The sequence below is a fragment of the Petaurus breviceps genome, unplaced genomic scaffold, assembly GCF_028583685.1.
Source record: "Petaurus breviceps papuanus isolate PSGF00001 unplaced genomic scaffold, PetGlider_PUasm1.0 188, whole genome shotgun sequence".
NCBI lineage: Eukaryota > Metazoa > Chordata > Mammalia > Diprotodontia > Petauridae > Petaurus > Petaurus breviceps.
In genome coordinates this window covers 16,876,915-16,894,104 of record NW_027185804.1, presented here as the reverse complement: position 1 = coordinate 16,894,104, position 17,190 = coordinate 16,876,915, and the positions used below count along the sequence as shown (strand labels likewise).

The window sequence follows — 17,190 nt, the reverse complement described above, 5'->3', positions numbered from 1 at the left end:
AAGTTAAAATGGGCTGGGCATGTGGCAAGGGGACAGCAAGGGATCACAGGTGGACACCCCAAGTACACCACTGGTAACTTTGATAGGTTAGAGAAAGGGCTTCAGTGTCCTGGGGGGAACCCTTTGTGGTGAATATATGGGGAGGACATAGACAAGAATGTACAGGAAGGGCAGGCATGAAGATTTATGTGAATACCTGTTTTAAAAGTCAATAAATATGTTTTTGAAAGACTTCTAACCAAAGTGGTTAAAATTAAAATGCTGGCATTGAAAGAGTAAATGCCCATTATAAGGCAAATTTGCTGATTGAAAATACTTTTCCCCAAAAGATTGAATTATAGAATCTTAAATCATAAATTTAAATATAAATAAAGGTTAAATTATAGAACCTCAAGAAATTAAAGGGACCTCAAAGGTCATCTAGTCCAGCCTGTACCTAAGCAGGACCTCCAACCTAGTATCCCTAATAAGTGGTCATCAGCTTGAAGACCCCTATGAATAAAGTGTTCACTACCTCTCTCTCTCTCCCCCTCTCATACTTGTGGATAATTCTAATTGTTAGGAAATCTTTTCCCCTACCTCGGCTCACAATCTGCCTCTGAAGGGCTTCATCCCATGACCCCTGATTCTGCCCTCTGGGGTTGAGAAAAACAAGTTTAATCGCTTATGCATTCGACAGCCAATCAAATACTCGTAAAGTCATGAGTTGCTACCACAGGTGCACAGCATGGCTAATTGATCAAACAAGGGCAGTGCCTAAATAATTTTTAATTTTTTCCTGGCGTCTGTACTAAATCTGTGTCCAAATGCCAAGAGTAAACAAAAATTGAACATTAACTAACACAAGATAGGAGGGAGCTGATAACCCAGTTTTGAAGCAGATGTTTCTTTCCTGCTCCCTTTTTCTATTAGATAGATATATATAAGTTTCAACTTGAAATTGAGATGCAATTCTATTTCTATATTACGAATATACCCTCAGTCAAACTAAACAAGCATTTATTGAGTCTGCTCTGCAAAGGCACTATGGTGACTGTGCTGGAAAGGTCAAATAGTCCATGCCCTCAGGAAGCTTGTATTTTACTGAAATCCTGGAGAAGTAATCATTGAAATTCTATTATAGTGTAACAGTTGATAAACAGAGAGGGTTCTTGTTATCAGCAATTTTTTCCTGCTAAGTGGCAAGACCACCTGACTTGAGAGTGTGATTTTCTGACTCTGAAACACTTAATGTGGTACATGAAGAGTGCACTGAACTTTAATAGAGAGAGCACAGGCTTCAAAGCTAGCTCTAATATGTGTTCCCTTGACCCTTTTTGGGTCATGGTTTTCTTATATGTAAAAAAAGGGATTGGACTAAAAGATCTTCCCATCTGAAAAATGCAGTAGGGACAGAATGCTAAAGGAAAGGGCAAAGGACTTGGGAGTCAGAGAAATTTAGTAAATTCTAGCTGGAAATTTAACTGTATGACCTGAAGCAACTTTTTTTGGTCCCATTTTGGGCAAGGGGTTGAATCTCTGAAGCTAAGTTTTAGAGTTTTCCAGTTTTAGAGCTAAGATTTAGAATTTAGAGGCAAAGGAGTGAAAACAAAGGAAGGAGGCGAAGGGAACCAAGCATTGATAAACAGAGAGAGTTCTTTTTACCAGCAATTTCTTCCTGCTAAGTGGCAAGACCACCTGAGTTGGGAATGTGATTTTTCTGGCTCTGGAACACTTGTGTGGTACACAAACAGTGCATTGGACTTTGATTGAGCACTATTAGAGAGAGTACCTACACTATGCTAAGCACTTTGTAAATATCTCATTTGATCCTAACAACCCTGTGAGGTAGAACGTACTAGATTTGGGAGGGTGTGATCTGGGTTCCAGCATGGTCTCTGCTGCTTACCTCTGTGACCTTGGACAAATCACAACCTGTGCTTCATTTTCCTCCTTTATAAAATGAGGGTTGAACTAGGTAGCCCCTGAGGCACTTTCCAGCTCTGTAGTCTATGTTCCTATGAATTCTAGCTCATCTACTCCAGAGCCAGGTGTGTGTCCTGGGGACTGGACCTTTTTGGGCCTCACTTCCCTTAGCTGTAATATGTTGTGGCCCATAGAGTGCTTGCTGAGTTTGGCATCAGGAAGATGAGTCTGAACTCTGCCCAAGCCAACTAAACCTTTCTGACCCTCACTTTCCTCATTTGTAAAATGAAGGAGGTGGACTCTGTGACCTGTAGTGTCCCTTCCAGCTCAATCAATCACCAAGTATTTATTAAATGCCTGCCATGAGCTCAGTGTTGGGGATAAAAATACAAAGAATGAAAGAATTCCCATTGTCCAACAATTTCCTATGGATCAGGGATTCTTAACCTGGGACCTATGAACTTTTTTTAAAAAAGTAGTTTGATAACTGTATTTGGATAGAATCGATTTCCTTTGTAGTCCTATGTATTTTATTTTATGAATCTGAAAATATTCTTCTGAGAAGGCTTCCACAGGCTCACCTGTCTGCTGGCATCCCTGGATTTCTTCAGGTCCCTGCTAGGAGCCTTTCTCCATCCACCTTAATTCTATGAAGAAGAATGCCTTCTCTCTCAGTGTATTAGCTCCAGCATATCCTACATAGGCTCTCTCTGTGTGTATGTGTGCACATGTACTATATGTATATATAGGTGTCTGTGTGTATACAATGCATGCATATGCATACACACGGATCTTCTTATTTTCACATTGTCTCCCCCATTATAGACAGATCCTTAAGAGCAGAGATTGTCTTTGGCCTTTCTTTGTATTGTCTGTGCTATTAGCACAGCGCTTGGCACACAGTTGGTGCTTAATAAATGTTCATTCTTTTTTTCTTTGTATCCCCAGTGGTTAGCACAGGATCTCGCACGTTGTGGCATTTAATAAATGTTCATTGACTCTTTTTTCCCTTTGCATCTTGAGTGGTTGGCACAGTACCTGGTACACAGCTGGTGCTTAATAAATGTTCATTTACTGGTTTTCCCTTCCATCCTGGGCGCTTAGCACAGTGCTAGCACACAGTAGGCGCTTAAGACCAAAGGGTCCCATGACCCAAAGAAGGCAATGGCCTCCCAAATAGTGGCGTGACACCTTGGGAGCGTGGCCCTGCAAGTCACAGCCAAAGGGGATGAGGGCACTGGGGGCGGTGCCAGGTCGAAGCCCCGCAGCGCCACCCGCAGGCCAGACGCGCACGCCGCGGGACCGAGCGGAAGCCAAGGGCGGGGCGAAACAAAGCCCCCAGTGGCGAAGGGTGGGTGGCGGTTGCCGTGGCAACGCGTGCCGGTAGCGGCCCCGGATTGGCTGCGGCTGCGGCGGCGCGGTGCCTCCTGGGAGCGCGCTCCCGCCGCGGCGGCCGCGCCGGTTTGAACTTGGCGGCTGCGGAGGCCTCGGCGGCTGCTTCGGTTCGGCCTCCCCTCCCCTCCCCCGCCCCCGCGCCGGCCCCGGCCCAGACCCCGGCCATGGACAGTGAGCTGGGCGCGCACCCGCCTTCGCCGAGCAGGCGTGGGGAGGCCCTCGGCGGCTCCCGCTCGGACCCGCCGTCGTCGGTGCGGCCCGGCTCGAGCCCGCCATCCAACTCGCTGCTGTCCCTGCTGCACAGCCTGCAGAGCGACGGCGACGGCGACGGCGAAAGCGACGGCTCCGAGGAGCGGCGGCAGCGCCGGGGGCGGCGGCGACACCGGCCGCAGCGAAACAGCCGGGCCCGGGGCGAGGCGGAGGCCGAGGCGGAGCCGGGGAAGCCGCAGCCCCAGCCCCGCGGGGTGGAGGAGAAAACGCCGCCACCTCCCGCAGCGCAAGAGGAGAAGAGCAACGAGGCCGGCCCGAGGGGGAGGGCCGCGTCCCTGGACGGAGGAGAGACCGCGGGGCGTGCCAGGTAAAGGACCCGCCCCCCCAGCCCGGCCGGGCCCGGGGAGAGGAGGATCCGGGGACAGGGCCGCGGCCCGGGCCCGCCGGCCACCTCCTCTCGCCCCTCCTCCGCCCCTCGGACACGGCCCTCCCCACCCGGCCTGGGACCTTTATCGTCTAACATTCGTATCCCCGCGGGAGACCGCTCCCACCCTTGGGTGACCCTGCTGTGCCGAGCTTCCGTCCAGGCCACGGGCACCCTCAGCGCCTCCCCCTCCAGAACCGGGCAGGGAGACCTGGATTCAGGTCCTGCTCCCGGCGCGGCCCGCCGGTGTAGACCGGACCGGCCACCCCAGTGCCCTTCGGGGTGCGAGGGGACTCCCCGAGCAGGGAGGGCATCCTCTCACCGGAGGATTGTGGAGCCCCGACAGGTGACTCGGGGGCCTTAGGCAGCCAGAGCTTGTCTCTGTTTCCGAAGTGAGCGGGATGGAAGCTTAGCAAACGCCAGTAAAGTGGAAACGGAGCCCTGCTGTTCCGAGGGGACGCGAGGGGACTTGGCTCTGTCCCCACGGGCCCGAAGTGATGTAACTGACCAGAGCCCCGTGTGAGTGTGGGGTCTGCATGTCCATGGATGTTAGATACATCACGTGCAATATGATGGATGTTTTAGACGGAATTTTGGAGGTGGCCAAGACTTTAATTCACCATTTCATTCCCTTCTGTTTTTAGGCTAGTCTCATCATTAGGAAAAACTTCCCTGCATTCAGCTTAAATCTGCCTCTGTTATTGCTACCCCAGTGATTCGTCCACCCTTCGGGGCCAAACAGAAGTCAAATCCTTCCATATATGTTGCTTCTGTGGTCAAGAACCCTTAAAATTTCAAGTTAAATATCCCCTGTGCCTTTCATGGATCTTAGCTTTCTAATTTGTCAATCTGCCTTGAAATGTGCTATCTGGAACTGAATATGGTGCGCTTCTGGTGCTACCTTCTTCATTCTTGACACTGTTTCTTTTAATGTAGCCTAAGCTCTCATTAGTTTTTTTGGCTGCCACTTCATGCTCCTGACTCAGTTTTGTGCTTTTGCAGTCCATTTCTACATGAACTGCAGACCAGCCATACCTTCTTCCTTGCATACTTGTGCAGTTAACTTTTTGAAACTTAAATGCTCAGCCTTGCATACCCTATTAAATTTTATTAGATTCATTCAGTTCTATCCTGCTATGGTAGTTGTTTTTGTTTTGTTTTGGAACCTGATCCATTTATCATCTATATTAATTACATGCCCCCTTTTTGAGCTACCTACAAGTCTGGTAAATGTGCCATTCATGTCATCTTCTGAATCATGGAGAAGCCTGTTGAGTACAACAGTGCAAAACACAGAGGCCCATAACACACTTTTTGGTTGGCCTTAAACTCCTTTCAAGTTGACATTTTCTATTAATCAACATTCTGCGGATTGAATTAAATTCCAATTCTGGCTGACTATACTTTTAGAGACAGGCCCAGAGTAGGGCCAAGTACAAGTAATCCAGGGACCCCAGCTACCCCAGAAGGAAGGGGCAATGGGTCAGATAATTCCTAAAGAAAGTGGGGCCTAGTCTTAGCTATCAAATTGGAGATTAATTAGGCATGCCTCCAGCAACCAGGAGTACAGGCGCAGAATTTGACCTAAACAAAAACCACCACAGCCAAGATGGCTCTCTGCTTGGCACTTACCTAATAAAAGAGAGGAGAGCTTGGATGACTAGTCCAAAAGGCTATGAAAAGGCCAGAAGCCACTTTGACATAGAAATGCAGGAGATAGACAAGATCTTATCTAGGTCTAATCTTCCAAGTTCTATAGTCTTCTTGCCAAACATCTCTCAACTAAGTATCTCAAACTCAGTATGCTTGAAAACTGAATCCATTTGTCACATAGCTTGGTTCTCTGCTAAACTTTCTTGTTTCTATTTAGTACATTATTCTTCTGGTCACCCAGTTTCACAATCTCATTGTCATATTTAACTCTTTATCTTTACCCATCATAATTAATCATTTGTCCTGCCTTATTGATTCTCCCTCCACTAAAATTCTCATTTTTTTTTTTTACTTTTATCCATTCATGTGGCTACCTCCTTATGTAATAACTTCATCCCCTCACCTGGATTATGGTAATAGCCTAATTGATGTTAACTTTTTTTTTTTTTGCTTTTTGGAGGACTGGGAAGGCAGGGCAATTGGGGTTAAGTGACTTGCCCAAGGTCACATAGCTAGCAAGTGTTAAGTGTCTGAGGCCAGATTTGAACTCAGATCCTCTGGACTGCAGGACTGGTACTTCGTTCACAGCGCCACTAGTGAAGAGTTGATTGTTAGATCAACAACTACTTATTAAACAATTTAGAATATCTTCTTTATCAGCAGAATTAAAGAAAGAGAAAATTCAGAAAAAGAACATCAGTGGCTTGTATTAGAGGCAAATCTGACACCATGGGAAGAGTGGTTTGTTTGCAAAGAAAAAGAACAACGGACTCGTCTACAAAACAGAGCTTTGGAGGTAATGATAAAACATGTTTCTGCTTTTTACCTAATAGCCTTGTATGAGCTTGTAGATGTGTCTCTCAGTTTAAATGAAAATTTCCATGAATCCCCTTAGTGTCCTAATAATATAATTTTTTGCATTTGGCTACATTAATATTTAATATTCTTTGTTAGCCTTGATTCGAAGTGTTTGCTTTCCTTCAATTTCAGGGGACTTTCATGAAGTACTAATCCCTTGTGCTAGGGCATAGGCAAAGATCAATAAAACCTACTCCTTTCCTTGGGCAGATAGGAAAATGAGGCTTGGAAGGTTAAAAGACTTTCCCAGGGCCACATAGTAAGTTTATTTTAGATCTGAGACCAGAATCAAGGCCTCTTGACTCCAAAAGTCCAATTCTAATCCCACTGAATTGGTATGCTGCTCCTCAAAGATAAATGAGGCAGTCTTCATTTTTCTTATTGAACCTATCTTGTGTTTTTCAATCTTTGCTTTAAGTTGTAGGCACTAAAAAAAGGCATATGTCTGAGTTAAAAACTATGAAAGTCTAAATTTTAGACCTTGAACTGCTGCTTTAGAACCTATTTGCAATATTGGGTTAAGAACTTCTTACCCAGCACGATTACCGATATATATTTTCATACTCAATTCTAGCAAAAAATGGATCACATATTAGGCATTAGAACCTTGAAAGAATGGTATCATTCATTATTCTAATTCATATTTTTCCTGTCAGATTATGTAACTTTTCTGTGTGTTGGGTTCCTCTTAATGCCAGTGCCTTTCCCTGTCTTCAGGTTATTTGATAAGCAGCTTCTTTGTACCTGGTAGTTTGCATTTTGCCGCCCCCTCCCCCCCCATTAGACAGTGAGCTTCTTGAGGGCAGGGTCAGTCTTTTGCCTTTTCGCATCTCCAGTGCTTAGCACAGTAGCTGGCACATATTAGGTGCTTAATAAATGCTTGTTGAGTGATTGCCTGAATTTGGAATGGAACCTTGGGGAAGAATTGGTCTTTTGTGCAGAATCTGTGTTGCTAATATAGGACCCTATTGATTGGGGAACTTGAATGATGGGTATTGTTTTTTCCTTAAGTAAACGATTCTTTAGGGAAGTGGTGTTTTACACTTTTCAGATAGAAACCAGGGACACTAAACTGTACATTAGGATCCCTGAGGGCACATATTGACTTAGAGAATCATATTATTTATGTCTTATTGTGTTGCTATTTATTTTGTTAAATATTTCCAAATCACATTTTAATCTGGTTCAGACCACACTTGGGGTGTGTTATGCTCTTTGTGTATTGTGGTCTGTGTGTTTGACACCTCTGCTGTAGGGAATTGAGAAATTGTGTCTCACTCAGTCCAGGGTTTGTAATAGGAGAGGGTAGGAAACTATTTAAGAGCAGTGTTCATGGAGAGGAAAGAAAAATAATCAGTAAATGACTAAGTTTTTAAGCTGTCCAAACTGGACCAAGCTCAGAGTTAATACAGTTAAGTTGCATGCCCTAAGGAATGACAAACTAATGTGATGTGCCATTCATATTCTTTCTCTGGAAGAAATGTTCAAGCTTGCAAAGTCAAATGACAGCAAAGCAGTTCAATAGTCAGGGATATGAACCCAATTTCATTTTCTGCCCTAGTAACTATAAAATCACTGAAAAACTTAGAGGAATTCTTTTTTTTCTCCAAGAAAAATTCCTCCTTTGACCTAGGTCTGAAATCTCTTTGACTATTCAGCTTCAGGAATACTGTAATTCCTAGTCATTATCTTTAGCAAAAACTTAGAAGCCTTTCTTATTACCTCCCCCAATCATAGTTCTTTTTAATTATCTGTTGGTAGTATACTTTGATACAGAATTTACATGTTTAAAAACTGTCAGTAAAATACAGTATAGTTGAAATTTATAGTAAGAAACTAGTGTTAATAGTACTAAGCAGACACTTGCATCTCTGAAAAGTTACTAAAGTTTTTAAAATTTACTTTTCTTTAATTAGCAACAAAAGATTTCCCTTCTGTTCCCCTGTTTGGGGAAAAAAAAGGCAGGAGGGAAAGCAAAACCCTTGTAACAAACATGCATAGTCAAGCAAGACAAATTCCCCCATTGGTCATGTCCAGTAGATATATTTCTCTTCTCGTACCCTGAGTTCTTCACCTCTTGTCAGGAGATGAGTGGCGTACTTCATCATCAGCCCTCTGGAATCATGGTTGGTCATTGTATCGATCAGATATCTGAAATCTTTCTAATGTGTTTGTCTTTATAATGCAATTGTTATTTTATAAATCATTCTCCTGTTCTCATTTTACTTATCCATCAGTTTATACCCCTCTTCCCAGTTTTCTCTGAAGGCATTCTTTTTCATCATTTCTTACAACACAGTGTATTTTGTTACATTCATGTATCAGTATTTCCCAATTGATGGATCTTGCTTTAATTTCCAGTTCTTTGCTTCCACAAAAAAAGCTATCATAAATATTTTATTTAAATGGATACTTTTCCTTTTTCTTTGATCTCTTTGAATATAAGCCTAGTAATGGTATTGCTTGGTCAAAAGGTGTGCACGGTTTGGTGGCTTTTAGGGGAATGGTTCTAAATTGTTTCCAGATTGAATTCATGGCTCTATCAATAGTGCATTAATTAATGCCTATTTACTTGTTTATTTTATTGAAGATTTTAAATTCTAGTAATCACTTAAGGTAGTAGCAGTACTATTTTTGTTACATATAGTTATGCATATAGTTATATATAATTTTATATGTGATTTAAATACATTATAAAATGTTCCTTTTTATTGAAAAATAGGAACTAAGTCTACAACAAGAAAAAAGAAAAGAAGTGGAAGAGCGTGAAAAAAGAAAAAAATATGCAGAGGAAAAACACAAGGAATGGCTTCACAAAAAGAATGAACAGGTGAGAATTAGGCACTGAGGGTCAGGCAGCATCCCCTTGTTGCTGTTATCTGGGGTTTTTTTGCTGTTTGTTCTTCTACTTCCTGCCTTTTCAGTGGAGGAATTCCCCAGGTCCTTGCCTCTACCCTGTCCTCTTCTTCCTACCCTCTACTGGGCAGGTTCTTCTGCTTACCCAACTTCACAGTCGTCTTTGGTGCAGATGACTCCCAATCCTGTACCTCTTCAACCCCTCACTTTCAGTGACTCTAGTGTTTCCACTTGGACATCTTACTAGCACCTCAAACTCTCAACATTAGTGGAATTTCTGTACCTAAGCTGTGGGACTTTGGACAAGTCACTTAACCAGTCTTTGGTCTTCAGCTTCCTCTGCCATAAAATGAGAAGGGACTTGGACAAAATGACTTTTAAGGTCCCTTCCAACCTTAAATTTGTGGTCCTTTGAACTCACCATTTTTTCTCCAAGTAATTCTTCCTGATTCTTTGTTTCTGTTGAATGGTGCCACCGTTCTCTCAGTAAACTAAGCTTGGAAACTTATCTTTGTCCTCTTCCCTTTTCAGCTCCTCTTTAGTCTTCTTTCCTTACAGTATAGTGTCTCTTGGCATGTATTACTTCTTTGTATTCCTGTGACTATCACCCAATTCAGGTCCTTATTACCTTTTTCCTGGATGATAGTTACCTGACTGGTCTCATAGCCTCTGGTCTCTTCCCCAGTCCCCAGTCTATCCTGGAATGTTGCCAAATTATTTTTTGATAAAGCATTATTTTGATGATGTCAGCCAGCTCAGAAGCCATCTGTGTTGTTTGTGGGATAAAGTTTGCCCCCCTTTAAAAGCTTTCCACAGTAGGGCCTCAGCTCACCTTTCTCATTTTATCTCCTAATATACCTCTGCATACTGTACTCCAGCTTGAACCTCCCCATTTCTGTTTTTCAGCCTGAACCAGCCTCTTGTAAATTCCTACACTCTTCATCATTCTTGTGATGCTTATCACCCTGGATGTTAGTTATTCTTTTATGTTTCTTATTTCCACTTCTATAATCTAAACTCCTTGAAAGCCACACTTGGCTTACCTATGTTTTGTTGCTTGTTGGTAATTGGTGCTCAATAAATATTTGGTGAATGAGTCAAATGTAATACATTGTGATCCATTCACTTGGTAGATGACAATATGTTTTCAATACTAATTCTTATATGACGTATAATCATGATTATACCTTTTCATAATTACAATAAAACCCCATCAGTTTATACCGAGGGGTTTCTGAATTGCAGAAAATGTTTTGACTTTATAAGTTATACTTTGTATAACCAGTTACAGAGTCTCTCTAGTAGTGAGATATAGTGACAGGGGCCTAGGACCAGAAGTCTGGGAATCTGGGTCTAGTCCAGGGCCTGATGTTAACTATGTGACCTTGAATGTGTCACTTAAGCTTTCTAAGCCTCAGTTTCTTTAACTATTAAATGATGGGAATTGGGCAGCATGCTTTCTAAGATTGTTTCAGTCAGTAAAATCCTATGACACCTGTCTTCTCCCCCCCAGCCACTGGGCCACCACACAGAGCCCCTCTTCCCATTCTTAGTGTTGTTTTCTTCTCATCTGGCCATTTCCCCATCTCCTTCCTTGACTTTAGCACTTTACTTACAGCGTTTCTTCTCACTTCATCCCTTGCCCTTAACCTTGGATATGACTATCCCTTTAACCCTCTGATCATATGGAGCAGTCCTGCACAACCTGCAGGCCACTCACTCCAACCAGGCAGTCCTGGTATGATTGCCACCTCTCCAGTCCCTCTCTTTGGCTACAGCCTCTCATCTTTCTCTTCTGACTCCTTTGCTTCCTCCACAGCTGCCCTTGGTCCTCTTGTGACCTTTTGTGCCTTGACTCCTCCTCCTTCTCCTAGTCTGTTTCTTCCACTCTGGTTTCACTTGTCTTCAAATCCAGCCTTGATTGACCTAATGGCCCTCCCCCTGTAATCCCTCATTTTCCTGACTGTCCATTGTTCTACCTGAGGTCCTCCTGACTTCAGGGCTAGTTCTCTATTCACTGTGCCACCTAGCCATCCTTTCCTCTTATTTTCACACCACCTTCTTAAAGATCAGTTATAAATAACATGAATTTATTTTTAGTCTTTGCATTCTTAAGCTAAATAAAAATAAAAGTGTTTTGGTATCCCTTTGTTTTGAACTCTGCACCTCTGTTTTACTTCTATAGGGTACATAATTGGGAGTTAACATAAAAAGTCATTTTATGTATATGAGAAGTACTTATTAAAATCTGAGGGAATTTTACATAACCCTTTTTAGATATTCAGTTCAATTAAAGAGAGATTGTTAAATCTGTACTGTAGCTTTTTGCCATATGTGTAAAATTTTTTCTTCCACAATAACAAACAAATTTGAGTAACACATAATTTTACCATGTCCTTAATTAGTATTGAGCTAATACCTGCTTCACTGTAACTTCCTTCTCCTTGTCTTCCTTTTCCTGTCTGGAACCAAGCAAAATAGGTTCATATGACAACCTTTCAGGTAGCTAAAGACAGTTCTCATATCCCACTTCCCCAACCCCCATTCTCAGTGCCTGACTTGCTAGCTGTTTTACCCAAGGAGGTGTGAACATGACAAAGGCTTTTGGTTCATGCATTTTTGAAATTCATATTTATAAACTACATTGTGCTATGCTATTCTTTTCCAACTAAAAGCTTCTTATCTTATCTTCTAATTCCATGAAGCTAATTTTACCACACTAATCAATTAAACAAGGTTGCTGGATTTCTAAGAATGCAATATAATGGTATGAAGTAAATTATTTACTGTTTAATTGGTGGTATTAAACCTAATCTGGTTTTGTGAAATGTGACTGTTTTGGATGGAAAGATTGCAGCTGGAATTTAATTAGGAAGCCTTTGGGTGTACATGTCCTGTGAGTGCAAATTTTCCATCTCTATTTTAGAGATTAAATATACACTCAGGAAAGAATATGTCAATTTCTGAGCACACACACAATCCCTAGGGTACCATCAGTCATTTAGGGAGTCAGGCTGGCATTGGATGAAAATACATCTTATTTGGAGTCAGAGGACCTGGATTCAAATGCTGGTTCTATTTGTTACTCTTTGTATGACTCTGAGTAACTCATGTGACTTATTTCAGTCTCAGTTTTCTCTTCTATAAAGTGAAGGGTTTCTATCAGAAGATCTTTAAGGTCCTTTTCAGCTCTAGATCCAGGATCCTATGATTTACTTTATTTCCTCCCTTCTTAAAGCCCATAAGATTTCTTCTGATTTCCAGGCTAGCCTATTTTAAGATCCATTTACAAAAGTGGGGCCCCCTGGTTCTTCTCTTCTTGTCTGGCATCTCATTTTTTCCTCCTTCACTGTTTACATTCACCATGTGTGGTCCTCAGACTGTGTTCATATTTTAGACATATCAAGGGTGGTTTCTTTCTTCAGGTCATTTTCACTTTGGTCTGTCTAACAAACCGACAAGTGGTGTTCATGATATCCTTTTCACTGGCCTATTTTTTGAAATAGGACTCTAAAAAGAAATGACTTATCTCATTTGGCTGTATTTCTTTCTGTGAAGTCTTACTAATTTAAACTTTTTTTTAAAGGACATTTATTTTCTTTTTCTTGCCCATAACTCTTATTTTGTATTCAGAGATAATTATTTTTAAATGTTTTTAAATGAAAGCCATGCTACAACCCTACAACATGGGATTGATTATTTCACTAGAGTTGGTATGGCAGTGTGTATTCGTAGAGTTATTATAATAAAGGCAGCCTATATAGTTAACAATAAACAGTAAATTATTATTGTTATTTCCACTGTGATCCTCTTGCTTTAGGGTAGACATTTGTTTGCCTAACCAAAAGTAGAAATGTAGACGCTAGAAGGAGTGTTGTTAAGAGTGGGCAGTTACTATCCCAGAAAGGCAAGGTGTAAAGGGTGGGTAAGTGGGTCTTGTATATTGCTAAGGTTGTCCTCCCTCAGCTCCCTCCTTTTAGAGGAATGTCTGAAGAAACTAAGAGGAAGGAGGGAAAGAAAGGATGGAGAAGAGCAAGAACAGGGTTTACTGAACCTTCACTTACATGTTTCTCAGGGCCAGGAACTACAGAAGAATGAAAGTCATCTCATCTGACTTCCAAATTACCAGGTGCTTTTAAGGGATCTGTCACATATTTACAAGTTTGACTCAATAACATAATGTTGTAAAACTGCAGACAAAGTAGATGTTTCTGTATAAAAGCTACCATTGCCATGAGTTTAATAGTATTTATCAAAGCACCAGATAATTCTTAAACCCAGTTAGTCAATATTTAAGACATGATTTTTCAGCAAGAAAAAAACTTGTAGTTTCAATCTTAAGTAACAGTGTGGGGTACTTTGCTTCCCTGAAAACAGCACTTTCAGATCTGGTGTAGTGGAAAGGAACATTAGCTTAAGATAAGGTGGGTGACAGGCCCATCCTAGCCTTTTACTAACTTGTGAACTTTTAGCAAATGCAGAACACTTTCTTAGTCTTGCTTTCCTCATCTGTAAAATGGGGATAATGACATTGACTTGTCTGCTTCATATACTTGGTATGAGAGATTCAAATGAGATTTGTGTGAGGTAATTTGTAAACATAAAACGTGATGTAAATGTGGGTTAGCTTTGCTATTACGAAGGTTTCCATAAATAAAATTATAAAGGAAAGCCTTCTCTGTGTGGTATGATCAAAAGTCTGTTAACAACCAATTGGAAAAGAGCTTATCTGTATTGTTACTTTTTCCTCATGTGACAACACAATGGAGTCTTCGTTCCTTTAACCAATATTAAGAGCATTTTGTATGCCCAACACAGAAAATGAGATTGTCTTTATGAAGCTCACACTTTACAATTTATATTTGTAGGTTTAAACATTAAAAGTTTAGGTTTATAATTCAAGAATCTTCTTTTGACATTTCTTTCAGTTTCTTTCCATTGTTTTAAACTTTTTTACTACTTTAAATACTGTAAACATTCATTCTCTTCTTTTACTCCTGTCTCTTCTGGCCTGTTATTTTCCTCTCTGTTATTTTTAAATTATCAATATCTTCCTTGATGGTTCTGCCTGATAGAGTGTTGTCTTAGGCTACATCAGAGTTCAGGGAGAGTTATCCCTGTAAAGTGCAAAGCAGGTCAAGCACTCTGAGACTGTTAGATCTTCCAGCACTTCTTAACTCTCTGTACTAGCTTTTCCCTCTCATTTGGAAATATTAAAACATCAGTTCTCTAGTGCTTCCTACAAAAGTAGTTTCCAGCCTTTATAACTTCTTTTGTCTCTGTGAAGAATTCCTATATAGAATTTAATTCCTTTTCCATATTTACTTTGGACAATTTTTCCTCACTCCATTTATATAGAGAAAATTTTGAGTTGATAGAAATAAGATACTCATTCTTTTGACCATAAATTCTTCATATATTTGTATATGCAGTTTTCAGTTTACAAATCAATTTCATTATCTTTGATTTGATTTGATTTTCACTTCTGAATTCTCTTCTTCCCTCTTCCCCCTTACCCATTCATTGAAGCAAGAAAAACAAAACCATTACAAATGAGTATACTTAAGCAAAACAAATTCCTGGATTAGCCATGTGTACACACACACACACACACATACACACTTTCTCTCTCTCTGTCTCTCTTTTTCTCTTTCTCCTTGTCTCACTCCTTCCCTCTCTCCCTCTGTCCTGGAATTGTGGTTGGCTGTTTTGTTGGTCAGAGGTCCTAAGCCTTTCAGAGCTGTTTGTTTTATACAGTGTTGTTATTGTATAAATTGTTCTCCTGGTTTTGCTCACGTCACTTTGTGTCAGTTCATAAAAGCCTTCCCAGGATTCTCTGAAACCATCAAATTACTTGTCTTACACCAAAGGTTTATAAGGGTTTTTTTTTGGGGGGGGGGCTTTTTTTTTTTGCTTTTTGGAGGGCAATTGGGGTTAAGTGACTTGCCCAAGGTCACACGGCTAGTTTTTGTGTTAAGTGTCTGAGGCCGGATTTGAACTCGGGTCCTCCTGACTCCAGGGCTGGTGCTCTATTTACTGTGCCACCTAGCCACCCCTGGCGGGGGGGGACTTCTAATGTAATTCTCAAAGAACAGAGGTTAGAAAATGGTGACCAAGATCCCAAGCTTGTCCACTACTATCTATTTTAGATCTGTATATTGTATAAATTGTTCTCCTGGTTCTGCTCATGTCATTTTGTGTCAATTCATAAAAGCCTTCCCAGGATTCTCTGAAACCATCAAATCACTTGTCTTACACCAAAGGTTTGTAAGGGTTTTTTTTGGGGGGGGTACTTCTAATGGAATTCTCAAAGAACAGAGGTTAGAAAATGGTGGTCAAGGTCTCAAGCTTGTCCACTACTATCCCTCTTAGATCTGTAAGAGGAGAGGTTAGTTTTAGTGACCCTTGGGGTGGTCTCTTCCAGCTCTATGATTCTTTAACAGTCACTGTGTTAGTGGCCTCCTGCTGTCCATCTGTAGTAGGGAAGCTGTGGGAGCTGACTAGCTTTCCTGCAAAAGGGAGAAAGTCTACAGATTATTTTTCAGTTTCCTACTGATGAGGTCTTGAAGGGGCTTTCTTCCTTCCATTTCCACTTTTGGTAGAGTAGTACTTAGTCATTTTGTGTGTTTGGAACATTACTAAATAGGTTATCTTTTATCATTTGGGGGGATAAAATGTGTATTTTCCAGATTTTCAAGGAAGGAATTGAATTTAGCCCATCTTTGTTCTGCTACATAGAGGTTGGCATTCTATGGTTGATATGATACTGCTTACATTTTTCAGATTTTGAAAATTGTTCCCCAAGTCTTTATTCGTGTGTGAGTACTTTTTTATATCACTCTGTGTAATTTTTTCTTATGTACATGTTGAAATACATTTCCCCCACCACCTCGTTAGAATGTGTGCTCTCAAGATTGGAGATGGTTTTATTTCTGGGTTGTTGTTTTTTTATTTCTGGGGCCCATGTACAGTTGTTAATATTTACAAACTTCATTGTCAAGGGAGCATACATGTGCATAATTGGAGTAAGTAATCTTGTCTTTTTTAAGGGATCCAATTTAATGAAATTTTATTATTTTAAATTGGTAGTTTTCCACCTATTTTTAGAGGTGTGCTGGATTGAATGTTAGATGTCTCTTTGTCTTTAATAAGAACGTCCAGAATCAGGTGTTGTTGGTAAGCACATTTGAAAGACTTTCTTGTGTTTCTTATTTTTAAAGGAAAGAAAAGAAAGGGAAAGGAAGCTTAATAAAGAAATGGAAGAAAAAGCAGCAAAGGACCTAGAAAAAGAGCATTTGCAAGAAAAAGCCAAAGAAAAATATAGAGAATGGCTGAAGAAAAAAATGGCTGAAGAACATGAGAGAAAGAAAGAGGAAAAGGTGTGGATCCAGAGTGGTGAGGAGGGACATGTCACGAGACAGGGACCCTCATCCTGGCTTTGCTGTAGTGTGAGCTTATAACATTCTGGGCCACGGATTTGCTCATCTTTCAAACAGCTAGGTGGTGTCTAAATATTAACATTGTGACTCTTTGACCATTTTGATTTAATGGCCATAGCTGAACACTCACATCTTGGTGTCCGTGTGAGCTTGGTTTAGCTGCGAGAAAGTATTCAGACATTAGAATTAGATAGTTTGCATGAGATAAGTTATTCTCTGATGTCCATTATCTTTGTGTCCTCTATTTAAGACATAGGAAACATTATATTTTTGAGGGCCTTTATGCTGCCTGGCACTTTGTGTTTATTGAGAGTGGGTTTTTGTTAGGTTTAAAGCAAACACATTTTTTTTTTGGGAGGGCAGTTGGGGTTAAGTGACTTGCCCAAGGTCACACGGCTAGTGTGTGTGTGTGTGTGTGTGTGTGTGTGTGTGTGTGTGTGTGTGTGTGTG

The 17,190-nt window shown here is 41.1% G+C and overlaps 1 protein-coding gene across 2 annotated transcripts in view; it reads left to right on the top strand.

Annotated features, from left to right (window-relative positions):
- Window positions 1-3,334: 3,334 nt before the first annotated feature.
- CCDC34 (coiled-coil domain containing 34) overlaps window positions 3,335-17,190 on the top strand; it is a 17,136-nt gene continuing 3,280 nt past the window's right edge. The window contains exons 1-4 of one of the 2 annotated variants that reach the window (XM_069091335.1): window positions 3,335-3,877; window positions 6,251-6,383; window positions 9,168-9,275; window positions 16,522-16,680. In XM_069091335.1, coding sequence (XP_068947436.1) covers window positions 3,465-3,877; window positions 6,251-6,383; window positions 9,168-9,275; window positions 16,522-16,680 — 813 coding nt within the window. In that variant the 5' untranslated portion in view covers window positions 3,335-3,464. Of the gene's footprint in view, window positions 3,878-6,247; window positions 6,384-9,167; window positions 9,276-16,521; window positions 16,681-17,190 lie in introns of both variants that reach the window. The other variant, XM_069091334.1, reaches the window with a different exon arrangement.